A 22,126-nucleotide genomic window follows, 5' to 3' on the forward strand; every position below is an offset into this window, starting at 1 on the left:
GCACTGCTGTCAGCCCGCAGTGCTGGTGACCCTCTATAGGAGCCCGGCCAGTGTGACAGAGAAATGTCAGGTTCTTTAGCAGTGTAAGCCGTGATACCATCTCCACGGACTACATGCGACACGAGGTCGTGATTGTTAGCGCCTGTGATCCAGTTACGTCATATCTGAAACCTGCTCGTCCGGCTAAGACCGACCTTGAGCAATCAGCACTGCAGACTTCCAATGGGAGACAACGTCATGAAGGCCAAATGTAGACAACATTCTTTGGTCGCTTCATGTGAGGATATGATAGGTTATATTGATGCTGTCGATCAAGTTCCGTCACCGGTGAAATCGTTCTTAATATATATTTTTCTTGGTTTGTCGTCATTCCATGATATTTTCTTAGCAACTGCATTTCCGCTGTCAGAAAAAACAGCTATCGAAGTTAAAACAGAAAAAGTTCAAAATTACGGATTCGATTTAACAAATGGCAGCTGCGCACCGTTGATTGTTCTACCCCTCCGCCATTTCCAAGATATTTTGCGATACTGAGTGGAAGAATTGTGTCCACCTCGCAGGGTTTGCCTTCGCGGGATCAAAGCAAAACAGATTCTGGAGACGTATCGAGAGCAACAGGATTATGAAATACAAAGCAACAAAGCTCGCCCCCTTCGTCTTGACTGCGCATCTAATTTTTTTTTTCGACAGCACGCCGCAGCAAAGCGTCATGCGTTGATTGGGAGCATTTTTCACTTCAAGTTCCATCGCCTTCCGGTCAGAGGTGTCGCGTTGTTTACCGTTAGGTGGCGGGTGGCTGGGGCGGGGGTGGCCCCAATCATACCAGAATTTCGACACTAGAACTATGGTGTTACATGGAGAGCATGTCCTAAAAAGCTTAGACTGAAATCCATCAGGTATCTCTGGAAACTTTCGTACCGGAAAACTAGCCATCGACGCCTTGCTAAAATGGCGACTTTAAGTACCATCGGAGCAATTTTGTGCTGTTAATAGGCGGAGAAAACCACAGCCAGTTAAAAAAATTGGACAGTAGTGCATGCCTCTGAGAGGGAGCCCAAATGATTGAACATCACACTGTCGGTGGCATCGCACAACTCTGAAATGTCGTATCTTGATGTGTTCATGGTGAGCTGCATTGGAAACCCGGGCATTGTACCCTGTACCCTGCATTTGATGGACTCCCAAGGATCGGGTAGCAGGACCTGCCTTCCGCAATCCGACACGGAAGGCGCGATCCAGCTGCGTACGATACGAGTTGGAAGGTGCCGGCTGGAGCGTGGCAGCTACGTGCCTGTGCTTCCGAGCTGAGATCGGACCGTCGGGTTTGAATGGACCTGTCTAAACGAACGTCTCGTCGCCACGGCTCGCTCAATGATTGAAGCCAGCAATATTTGACTGGCCTCGTCAGAAGTATGATGGAGCAGTGTGTGGTCCTGACTGGGTTTTGTATCGGTCCCAGACCTCGCCAGGTGCAGGCGCTAGACTAGCCAGTTCACGTCAAGCCCGCTGCCGTTCTGGTCACCACCTGCCCACCTGTTTGAAACTTTGTTCAAAACGGTCCACCGTTCGCTGCGATCCCCGCACGGCCCCAATCTCCTCCTGCGAGGATCTGGCCCCCACCCCTGGTTGGCCCGACCGACCCCGACCAGCGCCTGTGACGTCACCCGAACGACGCTCGGCCGTTGGTCGGTCTTGCAGCCGTGCTGGAGCATCTCCGGAACTGGAGGTGCCCGTCCGTCTGGCACGGCCGTCGTGGCGCGGCCGCTGCGATTGATGACAATAAATATTTACGTTTGGCAGCACCGTATCGTTGATGGCAGATGGCGGTAGCACGGCGCCACCCCGCCCGTTTGCGAGGGGTGGGGCTCCCCCACCGCTAGGCGTGTCCCCATTGGGGTGACATCGCGTCGATCGAGGAGCACTTGGAAGGTGCGCGGTGCCTGACAAGTTACTCCGCTAGCGCAGCGTCGGAAATCGTGCTAAGCGGGGAACGCCATTCGTTCGGCAGAGTGTCAGGGCGGAGGATGTCGTGACGCTGGAGCAGCTGAGGCAACACAAACAATGATATAATGCTATTTGTTTGAGGGGCGCTCATGTGTCAGCGCACCAGAACATTCCGAGGATACCGCAGACTCTGGTGCAACGTCACTTATCCGCGGCCTGGACCATGTCGATCGCAAAATCTGACGGGGGGACATGCCAGCTGCATGTCGCCCGCAGCTGCCTGGTGCCGCGGCAGGTAGCCCCTGGCCCGCTGTCTGGTGCTACGGCGACGCCCCCGCGCTGTGCGGTCCGCGCCGCTCTGCGGTCGCATCTGGCCCCCGGCTGGGCGAGGCACACCGCCACACGGCAGCGCCACCGAGCCGTTAGCACCGACCGGCGAGTGAATATTTCGCAAACATGGCTCATTCGTCGACGGCCGTTTCGGAGGATGCCGTGTTTAGAGCCGGGAACAATGTGCGGGGGCGCCGCGCGGCGCCGCGCTTTGAAACACCTGTCCCTGGCGTGATGGCACGCGCCGCTGGAGATGACCCCTCCCCTCTCGCACCGGGAGAGGGGACGGGGTGTGATGGTCACACGGCTGATGGCTGATGAGCGGCCCCGGGCGATCTGTCCAATCTCCACGCGGCCCGGTTGTTTGTCCGAAGTCAGCGGCCGGAACGGGCTGACATTGTTTCACAGCGCGCGGCCGCCGGCACGGCCCTGTTGTCTTGTCGGTTGCACCACTGGCGGCGCTCAACGGCAGGGGCGCGCTGGCCGGCCGGGCTTCGGCGTGGTGCGCCATGTTCGGCGCGTTCGCGTGGCATTTGCCTCGCACACTATGTGGCGCTAAATCGGCGACATATACAAGTGAGCCCGGCTGGCACGTTGAGTGTCTGACCTTTCACACGGAATAACCGATGACGCTCACACGAAACGGGGACTCTTGCTTTCTCGTGGTCCAGCGCTACAAGGACCACAGACAACGCGCGTCGCGTGCACTAAATCACATCACATCGCCAGCGACGCGCGGCGCGTCGGCGGACGCGCGAGCCGACGTTTCGCCAGCGCGCCCCCGCTTTCGCCACCGGCCGCGAGCCGTTGTCTCCCGACGGCGCCGCGCCGACGCCGACGCCCCCGTTTGCGCAAGCCGTGTTTGTGTGCGTTTTCACACGGCGTGACCCGGACCGCCGCCGGCGCCCGCGTGTAATTGTTATTTGTCCATCGGCGATGGCCATCGGTCAGTGGCGTGGCCAGCGGACCCTGACCTGGCACCGTTTCCACCGGAAGCGGACCCCGGATACGCCCCGCCCCATGACGCGCCGACGCGCCGGCCGCGCCGCACCCGCGCGTCCGCCCCGCAACTGCCGCGTCCGCGCCGCCACTGCCGCCGGGGAGAGCTGCGAAGTCGCTTCACGTTTGGTGAGGACGGGCTTTGCGGGAAGGGTAGAGGATGCGTTAGTGACGGCAGACGGCGACGTGGCGGGCCTCGGGATGGGCGTGGCAGCTGCGGCATGCGATGCTGGTAACGGGTCGCCTGTATTTTTCTCTTTAACTTTTATGGAGTCGGCACACACTGGAATGAGCTTAGCAGGCGGCATAAATCAAAGGAACCTCGTGTTCGAAGACAAACCATGGGCATTGGCCAAATCGGCATGCCTCAAGCAAGCGACGAAAAGTGTCTGAGAAAGCTACGGGCACCTCGGACTGCAACAACTTTTCCTGTCACTCGGGCTGCGCGCTGCTCGCTGATAATATACTATTTGGGGAACTACCGGCTTGCATGCATAATCACCCCCGCAAAGTGTCTGGATGATAATGGGGTGACTCTGATCCCTATCTCCAAGAAACCGGGCATTTCCTTCAGCTTCACACTAATGCGCGTACAACGATCGTTTATGTGTGAATTGAAAGTGATGTAAGCAGTTTCGTGACGAGGGCAATACCTGTATTTTGCTGGGCAGACCGCACTTGGCTTCTCGGTGCAAATGCAGCTCTGACTGGTGATCAGAGCCCTAGGCATTGATGGTTTCCAAGAACGCCGAATGTAACACGAGCTATTCTTTTCACCGGTATGTTGCGACGAAATAGGCTAGTGAGCTGTGCTCTGAGAAGAGGCATAGACATATCTAATTTCATATACCTTACTTATAAAATAATACCTGAATACATCAGTTGATATGCACCATGTTCTAACTTTCTTGTTAACATCTTTGATCACCATTGCGTCACGGCGTGGATACAATATAGTCTGTTCTGAATCAGCTGTGACCTGTGTCATATTATTAAAAATGACCGATTAAGTCGTACTTAAGGCTGAATACTGCTATGTACTTGTTAGAAAAGAACGCAAAGCGAATGTATGCCTCTCGGAAGTAAATTAAACGTAAAACGGCGCTATGACATATCATTAAACCCCTGTCGCGCCACTGCACCACATGCGCCAGCGCTGTCACCATCGCCTTCGCCCGTCTCTGTGAAGCCGCGCCCGCGGCGAGCCCCACCAGCGCGCGCCGCGGGCTCCCGGTGCCAGACTGCCCCCGCGTCTCGACGACCCGCGCGTGAGGGATGAACGGGCGTCCGGCGCGCTCGCCAGCCGCCTGTAATTAGACACTCCAGATCGGCCGGCGAAATATCGCCGTCAGGTAATTAGACCCCGCCGCGCCGGCCGCGGCGATATAGCCGTCAGCGCGCTCCAGAGGCCGGGACGCCGCCCGGGCCGCGTCCTGCTCCCGGTAGCCGTCCGGTGTCCAGTGGCGCGTAATTTAACCCAGTCGCCATTCACGGCATTTCTCCGTCTTGACTGGATTATCTCGGGCGCATTTTTGGCGCACAATCGGCGGCGGGCGCTCCAGCGTCGGGGTGAATGCGCCGCCGACATTCCTCGCCGCTGGCCTTTGAGGGCCGCCCCCGGGCCCGGCGACAAAGTTCGGCCTTACCGCTTCCGGCCGCGACGAGGGGCGCCGCGGACCAGGTGGGCCTCGGGCGGCGACGTGCCGCCGGCGCCGCGCCACCGGAAGGAACGGCGCGACCCTCCGCCGCCTGTTTGTCTTGATCCCGCGGCGCCGCTGTGACAACACGACTTCGATGCCGGTGAGTTGTGAGCCGACCTGTTTGCCGCGACCACCAAAAGTGCATTAAAGTGTCAATATTTGGGGTAAAAACAGCGACGGCGTCGCGCGCGCCGGAAACGCCGCTAATCCCGGGTTCGAAGGCGGCGCGGCGGCTAATTCGGCGCGTGATTTCTGGCAGGCTTCGCCCGTCACCCGCGCAGCCTGGAGACGCTTTGAAGCGGAGCTGCACGCTGCGTCGGCCCGCTCGCAGTGCGTGCGCGCTCCAGCCGCCTCCGTTGCCAGATGGTCTCAGTTTATTTGTTCAGCTGATGACCGCAGTTATTAAACGACGGCTAAGTAGGAACGCGTACTGTCTGGGCAGCGTCGCCGCGACGCCAACAGCCCGGCTAAACGCCCATTCTCGGAAGTCTGATTCAGTTTCGGCAGTGTTCGCCGGACGCTGTGAGCGCTGGCGCGCACGGAGGAAGCCAGTCACGCGATCTGGCGCAGAGCGGTGTTGCGACTTTGAGGGGCCGTCGGGACGGAAAGAAGACAGCGAGCCCCCGCTGTTTCAGCTGTCTCATCAGTCAGCAGGTAGCCCTCATTATCTGCGGCCCGGATCACGCGCCGCGCAACCCTTCCATTCAGCTGAGCCCCCGCGCTGAAGAGCGAAACAGCTGAAAAAACGCTGCACCGGGCCGTGTCAGTCACCGGCCAGCCTCCGCAGGCCGCGTTTCGGCTCGATTATCGCCCGGTAGCCCAAGGTGACCGTCGCCCGGCGGCGGCGCCGGCGGCGACAGCTCCGGCGGCAGCGCGCCGAACAATGGCGGCCGTGCCGCGCTGGCGGGCCCGGCAGCGCGCCGCCGCCGGCCTTGGCTGGGGAGCCGGCACGGCCGCTGCACACGCGCCACTCGCGCTGTGCGCCGCGGCCAGACGCGGCGTCTGTTTCTGCTGCGCTGCCGCCGGCCGCCGGCCCACGCGCCGTGTTGCCGCAGGCACCTCCGCCTCAGGAGATTCGGGGCGGGCCGGCCGACTGACCGCGCTCTGGGCTGGTTGTGCGCGCCGCGGCAGTGGACCGTGCAATGGTTTGGACCCGGCCAAAGCCTGTGCTTGTTTTCCTAACCAGGCTTCCGGTGAATAAAAATAGCCGGTTTTGGCCGCCTCGCAACGATGCATTATTTACGTTGGTTATATTTACGCAGACTGCCAAGAACTTAATGTAAACGGAGCATGAGACGTAGCCACCCCGTCGTGGTTCCGGGATTCCACTGGAGACGCAAGGGCGAGTTTTCGAGAATTCTCGGCGTGGTTCGCCTCACGAGCCCGCATGCTGAGCTTCCACTTTGATCGCAGCTTCCAAAGGCTCCGGCTCTGTCGGTCCTGGCTGACGTGGCCATCATTAATTCCTCGTAACATCGTTACTCTGTGAACGCCAAGGCCTCCGCTTTAGGTAGTTCCAACGCGCTCCCAGCAGTTCCAGCTGCCTGCGGGGGTGTATCACGATGGTGACACTTCGTGTCCCGGGATTTCCATCTTGCCTCTAATGATGCAGTAAGGCTTTGGGGGTGGGCGTGAAGAAGGCATGCTGCACGTGCTACCCTGGATCCGTGACTCGGAATGGTCACGGTGAGAAAGAAACGTGATTCATCCCTCCCATTTAAAGCCCACAGCTGACCACAACGTGTATCAGCATCCTTGCCGAAGGAAGGCTGCGTCATCAGCATCCTTGCCGAACGAAGTGGTGTCTAAAACAATTCAGGTTCAGAGAAGCAACCAACAGGGAAGTCCACGGGAATGAGGGACCTCCCAGCACGGAAAATAACTGATGACTCTGGGCAGACCCCGAACTGCGGGGATCCCTCGAGCAGTTCGGATAAGGCCTGCGACCGGCCGTCGCTTCTTCCCCTCTCTCGCTCGTGGCCGTGTGCAGCTCCGTCCCTGTGACACAGCGGCGCCGGCGGCCGCCCTGTTGTGACATCACTGACAAAGGTCCCGCGGCGGCGCGGCGTGACCCGCCGGCGCGTCACGTGCGCACCGCGCGGCAAACAGCCGGGTCAGAGGCGGCGCCGCTGCTGCCGCCGCTGCCGCTGCTGCTACCGCTGCTGCCGCCGCTGCTGCGGGGGCCGTGCACGGCCGCCGGCGGTGCAGCGTGGTGGCAGGCGCCGCGGGGTCACCCGCCGCGCGCAGGCGTTGGGTGGAGCTCTGTGTGACACATTTAGCCGCAGGGAGCGGCTGGGAATGCGGACCGGTCCCAGAGCGAACGAGCGATATGGCTGGGACGTGGGCCGGCGTGCTGTGGCTGTGGCTGTGGCTGTTACTGTGGCTGACCACAGTAACTGGCAGGTAGATTGAGTTATTGTTTATGCATCGCATAAAACGGCATCAGAGCACCACAGGTCAAATACTAATTATTGCGTGATTTTGAGCCGCGAATAAAGGCTTAGGAACTGGGGAAGAGGAGGGGAGGAGCCTCACAGGACCCTCTCTTTGAAATTCTGGAGGTTTTTTTAAAGAAAGCTGATGTGATGTGTGGAGCGAATCTGCCTACAGGGCATGGGCCTGCGTAGCTCTCCCATTTTTAAGGTCCCGATGCCCACTGACTGGAGTTTTGGGTCAGAGGCAGGGGCCGAGCTTCGAGCGTGACTTTTGGACCAGACAAAATGACAGAGCAGACCAGCAACACTGCGTAGGGAACAGTTCGCTCTTATGCAATTGCCTGACGATCTCTTTGATGCTGTCATGTAACTGACGGGCAGCAAGCCCTTGCTCTTAGCTTGGGACTTCTGAGGACGAACTGCTGCGACCGGCTGGCATATTTTGCATACTGCACCAGCAACGCAGCTGGACAGATAAACAAACCACAACGACCCATTATGGCCGGCGCTGAGTCTGCGTTCTGTCCGCTTCCAGAGTGCGAGAAGGCGAAGGCGGCGCTGGAGAACATCCCCACCAGCCTGTACGAGAGCGCGTGCGTGCCCGACCTCAACCAGTTCCTGGACACGTACCCCAAGCCGACGGCGCCGCACTCGCAGGCGCACCCGCTGCCACCGAGCCAGCTGCCGCCGCCGGCGCCGATGAACACGAGTCCGGGGCCTCCCTGCGCGCCGGCGCCGGCGCCCACGCACCCGCCGCCCGGCCCGCACGCACCACCCTTCTCAGGAGGTGAGTACCATGGCGGTGCGGTTTATTCCCGCGCGACTGTGGAGGTTGCAGCCGCTCCATTTTCTTCGAGGTTTGGCCGTGAATTTGTTGTACCGCTGTTGGAAGTGGTTTGTGGGTTTGGTGTCAGCTGAGCATACGTTTGGAGCCATTGGGAAAACTCCGGCCGGGAAAATACCTCAGAACGCATATTTCCTGGATGCTCGTATTACACACCCAGACACATTTTCCCTCTCGTAATCTTCCTATCGTCTCTGGGCCTCTAGCAGTTGGCAACCCAGATCCATTCTCGTTTTCCTTGCATCGGTAGCGGCTGTCGTTCTTCCCACCCACCAAACCAACTTCCCGGCTCAACTCCCCCCCCCCCTTACCCCGGTCCCCCTCTACCTCCTGCTCTCTTCGCCGCATGAATATTCCTGCGCTCGCTCCCCGGTCATTCATTCCCTCCGTCCGCGATGGCTCGCGCCGCGCTGTACGCCCCCGGCGGCGGCGGCGGCGGGCGTGTCTTCTTGCTCCGCTGCGCCGACATTGGACGACGCCGCGCCGCCGGCCGCGCGGACCACGTGACCTTCACGGCGGCTGCCCGCGCCGCGGCGTTCCGATCCCGCTGGCGGCCACGGAGCGGCGACCCCGCGCCGAAGACGCGGCCGCGCGCCGGCGACGGCCACCTGAGCAGGTCGCCTGGGAATCCGCTGAGGTCGGCCGCGTCGGAGCGGGGACCGGGGCCGCCGCGTCCAGAGTCCGCGAGTCCGCGTGACGCCGCGGCCCGGGTCACTGCCAGAGTCCGCCGGACAGTGGAGGCCTGCAGAGGCCGAGCGAGACCGTGAAACCCCCTATGCATGCCGTGACCACCGGAGGGACCAGACACCAGATCCGGGGTTTTACGAGGCTCTTAAGTGCACCGCAAACTAAACCCAGGGGAGACATCAACCCCCTGACGCCGCGAGGCGTCTCGGAGTCTGCGAGGCCGCCTCGGGTAGACCGCAACGCCCCAGACCGATGCAGCTGCGGCTGGCGGCCGGGTGGCGCCTCGGACTGGCATCTGCGAACTCGTTACTGCAAGTAATGGACGGCACCAGGAATGCCGGCTCGGATGACGTCACTGGACCTCCGCGTGAACTGGATCGCCCAGAAAGACTCCGTGCCATTCCCAGCTGAGTGGTCACACCGCCAGCTTAATTCCGCGCTCAATGGGCTTTTAATAGCAGTAGGTTGTCGTGTTGCGGCCGCAAACCGCATGCACAAATGAGCTGTTCATTTGAGATCAGCCGGGCGTAAGTAGTACAAAGAAGTGTCACGAGGTGGCGCAGAAAGGCGACCCGCGCCGACCTCTGGTCCGGAAACGTCGCTCCGGCGCGCCATTTCCGCCGCTTGGCGCGCCGTTTCACAAATGACGCCGCCGCGCGCGCCTCGCCGCACGCGCCGGACCGCCGGCAACGTCGGCCGGCGCCGTCGACGTCGGCTCCGACGCGCCGACCGCCGTGACGCGCCGTCAACCCCGGCGGCCTTCGGCGCTGCGGTGGCCGGGCGCTGGGAAGATCACGGCTCGGCTTATGATTGGCTGGAGCGGAGGCTGCCGGTGCGGTGTCGGCTCGCGGGTTCAGGGCGACGCCAGTGGTCAGCTGGCCAGGGCGGCGCCAGTGGTCAGCCCATCGTTGGGGAGCACGGGTCACCGAGGTCGAGGATATCGTGCGTCGCGATAGTCCCGCTGAGCCGATCACGTGGTCCGGCTGTCTGCGTCGTTCGCCGCTCCTCAACATAACCCACATGATTCAAGCTTGTCTCAACCTGTCATGTTGGCTTACCACGGCCGATAGCCTCGAAACAAAAACATGCTCCCACCGCTCAAACCGAATTGCCGTCTGCGTCTGCCCGGTTCGCCTGCCGGGCACGGCCGGCGCATGGTCAGCTGACCCGCGGCCGACAGTGGCGCGCGCCCACCGCCGTTGTAGCGCCGCGACGGAACGCCGAAGTCCAGCCGCCTTCAAACCGGCCCGCAAAAACGGCCCGCGCCACCGACGGGGGGGGGGGGGGAATTGACGGGTGGGCAGCAGGTGCCCTCGGCCGGCGTCTTGAGGGGGGATGCGCCTGGCTGCCGCGGCCGGGTGTCTTTGTTTTCTGGCGCACGCCTCCGCCCTCCCCTACGCGGCGAGTGGGCTGGTCGGTCGGCGGCGCGGGGCGCGACGCACGCGGAGCACGGAGGGGTGGGTGCCCTGCACAGCACGCCGGCCGCGCGCCGTGCATCGGCGGGAGGGCGGGCGGGGTGGGGTGCAGGCGGCTGTGCACGCCGGGGAGAGGCACGTGCGGTGGCGCGTCGAGGTGTGACGGCAGACCTGTCCACTCGCCGGGCGTACTTACTATTCAGCGCGCGCCAGTCGCCGCTTTGTCCGCGCTGCACTGCTCATGGCGACACGGTGGTGACACATTCCTTCACATTGAATCACCGCTGCGTCGGAGCATGTATCGCGCGACTCGTCACAGTACAGCGGTGGCGGAGCGGTGTGTGTTGGCTGTTGACACCCGGACGCCTTTCATGCTACCGCCGTGAAGGCAGAAGAGACCGCGTCCCATCGCAGCACCAGCTCAGCCGCTGGGTTTCCACGCGTCACGGGGCGCCACGGGGCGTCACGCGGCGTCACGCGGCGCCGTGGGACCCGGGCCGGCGCCGTCTCCGCGCCGCGTCGCTCCGAAAGTGAAACCGGCCGTCGAACGTCGCTGCTCCGTCGTCGCCGTCGAGATGTGGGTTACGTCGGCTCGTGGGAACGGGCGCCAGCTGGCGGCAGCCGGCGCTCGCGGCGTTTCCGGCGCCGAGGAGTCGTCCCCGGCGCGCGGAGGGGCCGTTCCCAGGACAGCGCTGCCGCCTCTCCCCCAGTAAAACAGTAGCCGAGCTATTACGACCCTCTCCCTAACGAGCCACCACGAGCGCAGCCGATGGCCGGATGTTGTGCGGCACCGGATGCGTGACGTCATGGGGGTGGCGCCCCTGGGCGGGGCCTACCTGTAAAAAGCGGCGGAGCTTGTGTAGCGGCCGATTTTTTGGAGCACGATCTCGCTCTTTGTGCCATGGGTGGCAAAAACGGCAAATGTGTTTGCAGCGAAGCACGAAATGACTCTTTTTGCCGACGGCAAGTGGGTCCGAAAGCCAGGATTCATGCGTTGGCTGTCTGCACCGTCAACGATTCTCCGTTTCACTCGGCGAGTCAGCACCATTGACTGCAGGCCTTTTTGTCACCGTGGATCCCGCGCTCAAGTCGACTGCGTCTCATGCACGGGGCTGCTGACCGGCCCACTTTTGTGCAGAAGTCCTCGCACCGCGAGCCCTGCCCCCGTCAACCCGCCAGTGGGGCAGCGCACTCTAATTAAATCGCGGTAATGCGGCCCTCGAACGAACTTACACACACATATCTTCATTCGCGGGCTGCGCATTGTTGGGCTCCTGGCCATTTGGCCGGCGGGTCGTGCTACAATGGCCGGCGCTGGCGGGGTCGCGCCCCGAGGTCAGCGTGGGGTCAGCGAGGTCGCCGGGGTCAGCGGAGGGGCCGGCCGCTGACACGTCTCGGCTACCGGCGGCGATATCGTTGGCTCCAATGACCCAGTGAGTATGGGAAGTGTGCTATCCGAAATGGGCCGGCGCCCATGACAGGAAGCGGGCACGGGTGAGTCGGAGCGGCGTCCGTCGGCCGCCGCACACTCCGGTCAGCGCGCGCGCCGAGCGCCACGCACCGCTCGCCTGCGCCGGCCGTGACGGGACGTGACGCGACGTGACGTGACGGGCGCGGTGGCCATGATTACGGCTCATAGGCGCGACTGGCGGCACGACCTGGCCGCCGGCCCGCGGCTCGCCGCCGACCTCTTCGCCCGCGCAGGTATGCTCTCCGCGCCCGCGCCGGAGTCTCGGGCGTCCGCTCGGTTGCGCTGGGGCCGGGTGTCCGTCGCGGCGGGAGTGGGGCAGCGCCGGCGGCGGCCGATCGGCCGGACGGCGGTGTTGTGCGCGCGGCGCCGCCTGCTCCAGTGCCCCGCTCCCCTACCCCGGCCGCCCGCTGACCAGATGGCGCCCGTCCGTTTCTCCTTCGCCGTCTGCCAGCCGTCCCTCGCCCCTCGCCGTCCCCCGCGCCGGGCGGTAGCCGCCGGCGCCCGCCGCCCGAGGGGGCGTTTTTTGCGCGCGCCGGGGGCGTGACGTTGCGCCCGGCCGCGCCGGCGGCGGCGCGCCGGAAGTGTAAGGTCGCGCCGATTCCTATGCGTCGTTCGCTCTCGCAGGTGGGCGCCCAATGAATGGGGTCCGGGCGGCATTGTTTGCCCTCGCGGCCCGGGAGGGGCCCCGGTCAGGGCCATCAGCCTGACGAGGCACAATCGGTCCCCTCTCGCGTCAGAGGAGGTCCTTGGACGACGAGTATAAAAGCCCATTGCTTCCAAAGTACCGTAAAGACCAGCCCTGTCCCGGCGAAGTTTTGCTGGCGGTGTCTCGTGACTCTGCTGCGGCCCATGTGCGCTCGATGTGACAGGCCCGACACATTCTCTTGTGGTGTAAAGGTGCCGGCGACCTGTCACTGTGACCCGTGACATTGCGTGATATGTACCGGCGCAGGTGGCGCGCCTTGGAGTGGTGCGCCACCGGGACCAGCGCACTGCGCACCAGGCGTGAGGCGTGAGGCGTGAGGCGTGAGCGCCACCCTCCGCTCCACCGTGGCCGCCGCTCAGGTGTGAGGCGTTTTTGCCGCGCGCGCCAATTTCAAGGTGGGGAGGGGGAGGGAGGCGAGGTGGGTAAGTTCCGGCGGAAGTGCGCGTTTACTCCCCCGCTGGCCCGGCGGCGGACCCGGCGCATGGGACTTAGCCGAGGCCTGGGGCAGCGTCTGATTTGGGCCGGGCAGCCACCGGAACGGACGATAGGCTCGGAGGGAGGAGGGGGGGGGGGGGGGGTTTAGAGGGGTGGTCGAACCCGCTTTGGTAGGGGAACATGTGTAATCTGATTTCCATTGTGTGACGGACACAACAATGTCGGAAATACGAATACAATGAAGTTACTAATAACGTGGGATTGTAGAGGTTCTCTTTGAGAAGTCATCGGGATAGAATGGTTTTGTCTTCACGTTTATGGCCTGTGCTGCTCAGATTATATTACAATGCTATTAGTTACAGATGAAATATCAGTGGCTTTGTTGTTTTAAGTATGAGCAGACTTCCGGTTCTTATTACAGTTTTAAATCATCCACTCAACAATATCATACCACCCTTAGGCTGCGTAGAGATAGGTACGATAATCACTAACTGCCTGTGCTGCAGGACACAATTAGCGACAGGAAGTCGGAATTAACCGGGGGACATTAGCGGAGGAGGCGACTGGGATTGGTCACGCACCCACCTGTCCACACCGGTCGGCGGTGTGGCGTTAGTGGCGCGGACGGGCGTTTGGGCACCGACGACGAGGAAGAGGCGGACCGGAGTCCGCTCACGGAGTCCGACACCCGTCACCAGGTGTGGGCTGCGGCGTCGTGACACTGCCGACGCCGCTGACACTGCTGACACGCCTGACACGTCTGACGCCTCTGGCGCTCCCTGAGTCTTGATCGACAGTCTGAGCGGGCCGTGGGCACGTCAGCAGGTTTTGCGTTTGTGTGGCTGGCCGCGGGCTGTCCGCGCTTCCCATGCAGATGCGCGAAGCGGCGGACGGCCGCCGCAGAGGCGTCCCTCGCCACATCGAACTCTGGAGCTGGACGCCAGCGGCCGGACAGCGTTTCTCACGACACCTTTGTCCCGGGCAGCGCCCATCTCCGCGGAGGTCCGTCGCGGTGACGCCCTGTGTCCCCGCCGTGTCATCTGCGGCGGAGGGCCCACCGCCACAGAAGGGGAGGGGGGAGGGCAGGGGGAGGGAGTGCACCGAGCGCCAGTCACGGCCCGACCCCGTGAGGAATTCCCAGCCCTTTGTCCGCTCGGACGTCAATTTTACGGTGTTTATTTACACGCCGCACTTTTCATGGATGGGACAAATTTGAGCCGCCTTTTTGTGCCCGTGGACCGGGCCGGGCCCGTTTTGATGAATGGACTCGACACTCCATTGAGAGGGGCCGGCCGGCCGGCGTGGCGCCGCCCATTCATTCCCATGTGCTGTCGCCGGCTGGTTTTTCGTCCTCGGCCACAGCCCGGTACCAGGCGCCGGAAGCCTCTTGTTACTGCGCAGATTGGAGCCCATTGTCGCCATTGAGCGACACCGGTGGCAAGTATTCCGCGCCGGCTGCCGGCGATCCAGCTGATTTAATGTGTAACTCTTCACCGGCGCCGGCGGCGGGCGTCAGCGGGTATCAGCGGGACGGTCAGCGGTGTCAGCGGGGCGGTCAGCGGTGTCAGCGGGGCGGTCAGCGGTGTCAGCGGGGCGGTCAGCGGTGTCAGAGGGACGGTCAGCGGTGTCAGAGGGGCGGTCAGCGGTGTCAGCGGGGCGGTCAGCGGTGTCAGCGGGCGGTCAGCGGGACGATCAGCGGTGTCGGCGGGACGGTCGGTGCATGGACGGCGTCGTGTGCAGGGTCCTCCGCCGGCTGTCAGCGGACGGACAGTCAGCGCGGTGACGCAGCTTGAGCGGGCGCGCTCAGCCTCGGGTCGACCTTCTGTGCAGCGGGCCTGGATTAGACCTGGCAGCTGACGCGCCGACCGGGATGACCTCTTCACCTGTGGCCGGGGGCGGGGGCGGGGGCGGGGGCGGGGCGGGGCGGGGCGCTGACGTGGCATGATGGTCTCCCCACCTGTCTGCACGCGATCACGTCACACGCTGCAGTCGTCGTGGCGGCAGCTCCAACCCGCCGCCGCCGACGCTTTTTCCACTCGAATGTAAGCACAGTCTGGATTTAAATGTTTTCATTTGCTAAAAAGGACAAACAGCGAGTTGTTCAGTGTTTGGCGGTTGCAGATCAAACGCGCCGCGGCGGCGGCGCTCTTTGATCCGCCGGCCGACCTCGGAGCACGTGCTGCGCCCGCCGCGCGCCGCCGCGCCGCCCATGACTGTGTAACTTTACCCGCGCGACCGCCCGCACGCGCTCCTGGCGTCGTAAATGAGCGGAATTGGCGCGCTAGGTCGGAGGGGCCGCGCGGCGCGTTCCACCACGGCAGGCCGGGAGGCTGCGCGGCGCGCGGCCCCTCCCGCCGCCCGCTCTCCGCTGTTTGCGCGCGGCTCGCGCGGCGCAGCGACCGGCGATCAAACAGCGCAGCGCGCGGACAGCGCGCCGCGCGCGTCAACAGCGCGCGCCGGAAGCGCCTGATTGGCCGGCGCGCGAATGTGGGTCCGCGTCCACGGACCGCCGGTGGGGCAGATCCGCGGGCCCGCCGCCGCCCGCCAACGCCCGCTGCCGGTTTGTCACTGCGCTCGCCTATCGCCGCCGAAAACACTGGTCGGCGGGGGCGTCGGCGGAGAAACGCTGGCACCGCGCGGCGCTGGTGCGGTGTGGCGCGGCAGGCCGCGGTGAGGGGGCGGGGGGCGCCCCCGCGCGGGGTGCCTGACGCCGGCCCCGCGCCGACAGCTGATCGGCCGGCCACCGCCGGATATGATCCGGGCCGACGGGCTGGCCGGCCGCTGCTGCCGTGGGAAAAGGGTTAAATCCAGGGTAACTGGAGATGCCGAGCGGAGGGGTGGGGGAGGGGCGGGGCGTTCGCTCCCGTCCCGCCGGGGAAGCAGGAGCAGATAGGCCGCTGTGAACGGGGGATCCCTCACGGACGGCGGAAGGTGACAGCGCCGGAGAATGAGATCACTTTGGTTGCACCATCGAGCACTTATGGGCTGGAAAGGACCACAGTAAAAGTACTAGTGCGTCGTGGCTGTACTGGAGGAGACGAGATGATGTGGCAAGGGGTGTCCTTGGATAAAGGACCGAGGCCGGGGACAGACGCAGAGAGGCCGAGGCGCGCGGCGAGGCGGCGGCCGTTGAGATGACAACCGGAGGTCGGCGCCCCCCAGGGCCGGGCCGGGGCGGCGCCCAGGCCGCCCAGTCTGCTGGGCGGCGGCGGCGGCGGCGGCGCAGCCAGGACTGACGGAGGCCCAAACAGCGAGAGCGGCGGCGCGGCTGGCGGCGCTGCCGGCGCCAGCTGGCTGCCGCCGGCAGCCGTCGAGCGGCGGCAACAAGTGGCCGCCGGCCGGACCCCGGAGGTCAGACGGCCGCCGCGTCGGCGCCGTTGGCACCGCCGGCGCGCCGCCGGTGCCGCCACTCCGCCGCGCCGCCGCTCGACGACGACCGCCTGTGAATGGGTTGTGGCCTCGGGGCGGGGGGGGGGGGGGCGGCGTCCGACGGCGCCGTTGTGCGTTCGTCGACGCGGCGCAACGCTGGGTCGCCTCGTCGCCACCGGCGCGCGCGTCGCCTCGCGCCGAAACGCTGATTTATCGGCTGGCGGCGCGCGGCGTTTTTTGGCGCGGTAATTGCGGCGGCGGGCGACTGTTTGCGATCTAATTAAAAGCCGGCGCCAAGGTCGCGCGGCGCGGCCGCCATTGTCCGGCGCGGGATTACATTCCGCCGGCGCCGGCGGCGCGCGGCGCCGCCGTGGTGTCGCGATCTCGCCGGTGACACCGACCTGCCGAATGGCGTCATCGCGGTGCCACTCGGTCGCGCTGGGCGGCCGGGCTTTGTGCCGGCCGGCAGCGGCGGCGGCGGCAGCGCGGAGGTGGCGCCCGCCGTATCGTGTCATCGGACCGGTGACGGGTGTCGCTCTGGCGGTGCAGAGCAGTGCGGGAGGAGAGGGTGGGGAGGACCGATGGTGGCGTGTCGGCTGTCATCGGCGTGGAGAACGGATTGCGCGGACGATAACATAACGGCTCGCTATCTGCTCGCTGAGATTCGGCCGGATTCGTCCGGGTCTTTCCCCGTTCTCGCAGTCGGCGCGCCTTAGTACCGTCCCTGTTCTCGGCCTCTGAGTTCGTTCTGTTGCTCTTCGTTCTGAGTTCGTTCTGTTGCCTGGTAATGTAAGCCTTCCTTAAAGACGAACAACTCCCGCGGTCCTGCCCCGCTGATCGGCCATGTGACCGATGTGCCTCCTTTCTTGGAGCGGCTGACCTGTCGTGGAGCGTTCTACCTAAGGTTAGGTCACGATGTGACCTAAGGTGGAGCATGCTCAGAAACGTTTGCGTGGCGAAGCAAATGGCCCGAGCCATATTCGATGACAGATTAGAAAACCTGCGTCCATCCTGAGAGACTCCGGTGGCGGTGGCTACCACACCTGCCACAGCCTATCCCCCCCCCCCCCATGACGTGTTCGGTGCTGTCCCTTTCTTCCGCTGGTCGCTGGCCCACGGTGAGACACTGCTCCCCTCCCGCTGTGCCCCGGACGGTAGCTTGACCGACGCCTCCTCCGCCGGCAGGTGCGTACGGCGCGCAAATGGCCGAGCCGATGCAGGGCATGGGCGACGAGCCGCCGGCGTACGTGCCGCAGCACTACGAGCCCGAGTACCCTCACATGGCCGACCCGCACCACCACCCGTACGGCGAGACCGGCTCGCCCGAGTTCTACCCCAACGCCAGCCTGGAGCTCAAGTACCGCACGCCGCACAAGCTCTACCCGCCCGCGTCGCGCTACGACGGGTACGACGCGCACTACGCGGCCGGATACGACGCGCACTACCAGACGGTGCCGCAGGCGCCGCCGGAGGCGTGGCACCCGGAGTTGATGGCCGGCCACGGGCCGCCGCACCCGGCCTTCCTGCCGCCGCACCACCGCGCCTCGCCGCTGCAGGGCGACGTCAAGCCGCCGCTGATGGGCGCGTACCCGTCCTCCGGCGCCGGCCCCTGCTTCACCGGCTCTGGCCCCATCCAGCTGTGGCAGTTCCTGCTGGAGCTGCTCACGGACAAGTCGTGCCAGAACTTCATCTCGTGGACCGGCGATGGCTGGGAGTTCAAGCTCACGGACCCGGACGAGGTGAGACATCTAGCGGCGATTGTATGTACTTATGGTTGGGGTGGTACCGGTGACCTATGGTGGTGGTTGTCTCGGTGGTGAGGTGAGAACACGACCGTACTACTGGATGATCATTGCATCTAGATCGTAAGGAGGCCTTGCAGGCCGTGGCCCCGTGAAGCTTTCGTAAGCCGTAAGCACGTTGCTGACTCGCAGGTTTGATAGATAGCTATCGATAGCATTGGCTTCGCGTTGGAATAGTGTGGAGAGGGACTATCCACGACATCAAGGCATTTATTTTCGTGCAATATCGCAGCGTCATGTCGAAATTTCGAGAAGTTGGAGAAACCCCGCTCCCTCCCGTCTTTCCTCATGATTTGGTCCACGATTGGCACATTTTTTTCCGTTCCCCATGGATTGGTTGCCACGTGTCATTTATATTGCTGTTTAAGATTCTTCATGTTCAAGTAGATTAAGGCATGTGCTTGAACTCTCGCTATCGATCAAACCGCGTTCACAGACCATCCAAGCCCTTGTGTGACCTCGGTGGTGATGGGTTCTGACCTTCCGCTACCTCTCCACAGGTTGCGCGGCGGTGGGGAAATCGTAAGAATAAGCCAAAAATGAATTACGAGAAACTGAGCCGGGGCCTCCGGTACTACTACGACAAAAACATCATACACAAGACGGCCGGCAAGCGATACGTGTACCGGTTCGTCTGCGACCTGCAAAGCTTGCTCGGGTGAGGCATGGTCTGGCCCGTCATGTGCTGTTCACGGATGCAATTACTACATATATATATATATATATATATATATATATATATATATATATATATATATGTATGTATACATAAAGTGCATTTATTGCTATAAATTAATTACACATGCTATGATATTACATATATTATAAGAGGTGGTGTTGCCATAGATATCCAAAGCTGGAATTACAATTATGTTATTACCTTCCTCGACACGTTGATTGTTACCACAATGAAACGAAACTGAAAAGGAACCGGGGAAACGTATTTCAAGTTGCTATGTCAAAGGCCGTTGTGAATCGCGGGACCTATCTCCTGCAGTATCAGCCAGCCCAGAAACTTGGCAGGCCTTATTTCATTTTGGACGCATCGCCACGCGTACAGTCCTAGCGAGTTTTTCAGTTTCGTGTTCTTCTATTTCAGGTACACCCCCGAGGAGCTACACGCCGTGGTAGACCTGAAACCGGACAAGAAGGAGGACGACTGAGGAGGCGCCGTACGCAGGCGTCTCCGGCTCCCCTGTTCCAGTCCAAAGAGGGCGCTGTGCGTACGAGTCGGCGGAAACACGGGCGATCGGGTCTGGCGAGCTGTACCTGAAGCGTTAGTTCGCGCGCCCGCCGTGCCGCGGCGTCACGATCGCCCATGGCCCGACGCACGGCGCCACCAGCACGCGCCCGCTCGAGTCACGAGCCGTCTCCAAGAGAAGTGATCTTAAAAGACTATTATTATTGACTAGTCTGCGAGTACAGATGAGCCGACGCGGCGATTCGGCCGATATTCAGACGTCACGCGAGTTGTCGCCGTTCGTCGCCCGCTGTCCGCGCGCGCCGCCGGCGAGCGCGGTTCGATTGCTCACCGTTGAGCGGAGCCGACGCGGCTCTCCTCCACCGAAATCCGCGGCTTTGGCGGGAGGGACCACGGCGGGCCGGCGGCTCAGGCTCAAGCGCGACGGCGTGGCGTGTTCTTTTCTACCGTGTTTGGGGTGACCCCAGCTGGCATTCGGGCGGCGTTGTTGAGGGAGGCTACCAGGCCTGCTTGATGTTTCGTGCTGCGAGCCGATTGGTGGGCGCGCAAGTTTTTATTCGCGGACAAGCGATAGCTTGTTTCGCCGGGCGAGCTCGTGCCAGGCCGGCCACACTGTTGTGACGCCGAAGCTTCCATGAGGGCGCCGGGACGTGGTGCTGTTAGTGCCGCTGTTACTTGTTGATCCCACGTGTGTCTTACGTGTTTCTGGGCTGGCAGTGCTCACGTGGCGCCCTGTGCCACACTCCCCGGCATGTGCAGGCGAGGTGGGTTGTTGTTCACCCGCGGTCGTCCGAAGCCTTATAAAAAGTGACCGAGGGTATACGTAACCGTTTGATAACCCGACGCGACAGCCAGGTACGAAACAGACTACCTGAGTGTTAATTTATTGTTCGCGCTTCGGCGAGGGTGCCGCCACCGGCATCCTCGAAGGTTAAAGCTGTTTGTTGTGATCTCGCTCTCCTGAAGCCGCGTCGTCAGCGCTGGCGTCTCCCACCCCTCACCGCTTCTCTGCTGACTCGCGGCGAAGCAAGCGAAGCGTCCACTCGGGCGCGGCGAAACGCAGCGAAGCATTACTCCCAAGCTTAATCACGTTTTGTTTATGCATATCATTTGTTGAAAATGATGCCACATAAAGTGCCTTGTACATATTACGTGCGTGTGTAATTATTTTTGTAACCGACATGATGAACCGTGACAAATTGTAGTATTTGAGTGTGCATTTGAGTGAAAAGATGTGACAAAATATAGATATGTTGTATCATAAAAGTATGTCGTGAAATCAAACGGACTGCATGTCCAAAGCAGCGGCAGCACGGCTATGAATAGATGAAAAAACGGAATCACTGTCGCGTCAAAGCCATCACAAACGCGTCAATGACAAGTTTTCTTCCGGGTAATGAAGTTTAGAATTCGCGTGTTGAGGAGCGTATCAAATTGGGCACTTTTCCTTGCCCCGAACGATCTTCCTGTGAAGCACTTCGAGAACAAGGTACATCGAGAAAACCCTTTACGAGGTTCGATACGAGTTTTGAAGCTCACACTAAAACAGACCAACGTAGAAACCGGCGCGTGCCCGCGGTATGGTGACTTCATCTTATGGAGACGAAGGCAACGAACGAAAATATATCCACATCACCAATTAGGAAGCTTTGGGTCATTTGTTGCAATAGCATGCAGGTCAAAACAGGAATACAGTTACACTCCAACCACGGGCAGATCTAGCCTGGAGTTGTTGTTTTTATTTTTTTTTTGGGGGGGGGGGGCAACCTTTCGTCGCCAGCTGGCTGGTGCGGGATCCGAGGTCCAGTGTATGGTGCCTCTCGCGAGTACCTAGTAGGGACACCATTCAAGCACCGAAATGCTTTTAAATCTTCTATGTATAGTATGCGTGTTTACAAAGCTCGTACCATAAGATATTCCTTTCAAGAGTCAACTGGTCAGATGGGGTTTACTGTAAATGGTGATCGGGGTGACAAACGGTGAAACAGGGTGACCAGGCCGGACAGAGGACGATTCTAGTGGCTATGGAGCGTGGTGGCAGCTGCGGAGCGGCTGTGGCGGGCGGGCACACCGGTGAGCCGCGCTGCGGAACGAGATGAATGATGAGTCAGTCAGGAGTCGGGATGCAATGGCAATTTGAGAAGAACAAGGGGTTGACGTGACATTCAAATGATGTTGGTAGCGGAACACTGAGCGTAAGCGTAAGCGACCACTGCTGCTGTCGGAGATGAGACCGATCTATGAAGTTTGGTATTATACGTAGGACTGTTTTGCAAGGGCCAACGGCGTGAGGACACATAGTGAGGAAAAACGCGATTAGTGGAAGTGCATCAACATCTTTCTTCATTAAGTTTTTTTCCGAAACGGAAAGAAATGTTTGATACCGCACATCATAGTTGAAACAGACGGTAAGCAGACGAAACTTAGGTAAGGTAAGTAAGGTAAGGTAAGGTAAGGTAAGTAGACGAAACTTTTATGAAATTCTGGGAATGTTTTTTGGGGGCCAAAACATACTCTCGGAGCTTCTGGGGGACCATGCCCCGTGCTCCCCTCCCCCCAGGATCCGCCTATGACTCCGACGTTGAACAGCTGTTTGTGTATGATTTCATTTAACGAGCCTGGTCGGGCCGGAGTCTGTTGAGCCCGTGGTGAACACCGCCTGACCACGGGACCCGGACCGCACCACAGCACCGAGCCCCCGGGTCCGATGTCGCACTGGCCGGCCATGGGTTCACGCGGGCTGGGTGACGGGCCGCGCACCGCTCGACCCGGCTGGCGCCGGTCCTGT

General features: G+C 61.8%; 1 protein-coding gene across 1 annotated transcript in view; it reads left to right on the plus strand.

The window, feature by feature from the left end:
- LOC119093590 (ETS-like protein pointed) overlaps positions 1 to 20,598 on the plus strand; it is a 95,838-nt gene extending 75,240 nt beyond the window's left edge. Inside the window, exons 5-8 of the mRNA XM_037216565.1 lie at positions 7,944 to 8,195; positions 17,521 to 18,074; positions 18,638 to 18,795; positions 19,237 to 20,598. Coding sequence (XP_037072460.1) covers positions 7,944 to 8,195; positions 17,521 to 18,074; positions 18,638 to 18,795; positions 19,237 to 19,300 — 1,028 coding nt within the window. The 3' untranslated portion in view covers positions 19,301 to 20,598. The remainder of the gene's footprint in view (positions 1 to 7,943; positions 8,196 to 17,520; positions 18,075 to 18,637; positions 18,796 to 19,236) is intronic.
- Positions 20,599 to 22,126: the final 1,528 nt, after the last annotated feature.

The sequence above is a fragment of the Pollicipes pollicipes genome, unplaced genomic scaffold (genome assembly GCF_011947565.3).
Source record: "Pollicipes pollicipes isolate AB1234 unplaced genomic scaffold, Ppol_2.1 Scaffold_4002;HRSCAF=4701_pilon_pilon_pilon, whole genome shotgun sequence".
Taxonomy (NCBI): domain Eukaryota; kingdom Metazoa; phylum Arthropoda; class Thecostraca; order Pollicipedomorpha; family Pollicipedidae; genus Pollicipes; species Pollicipes pollicipes.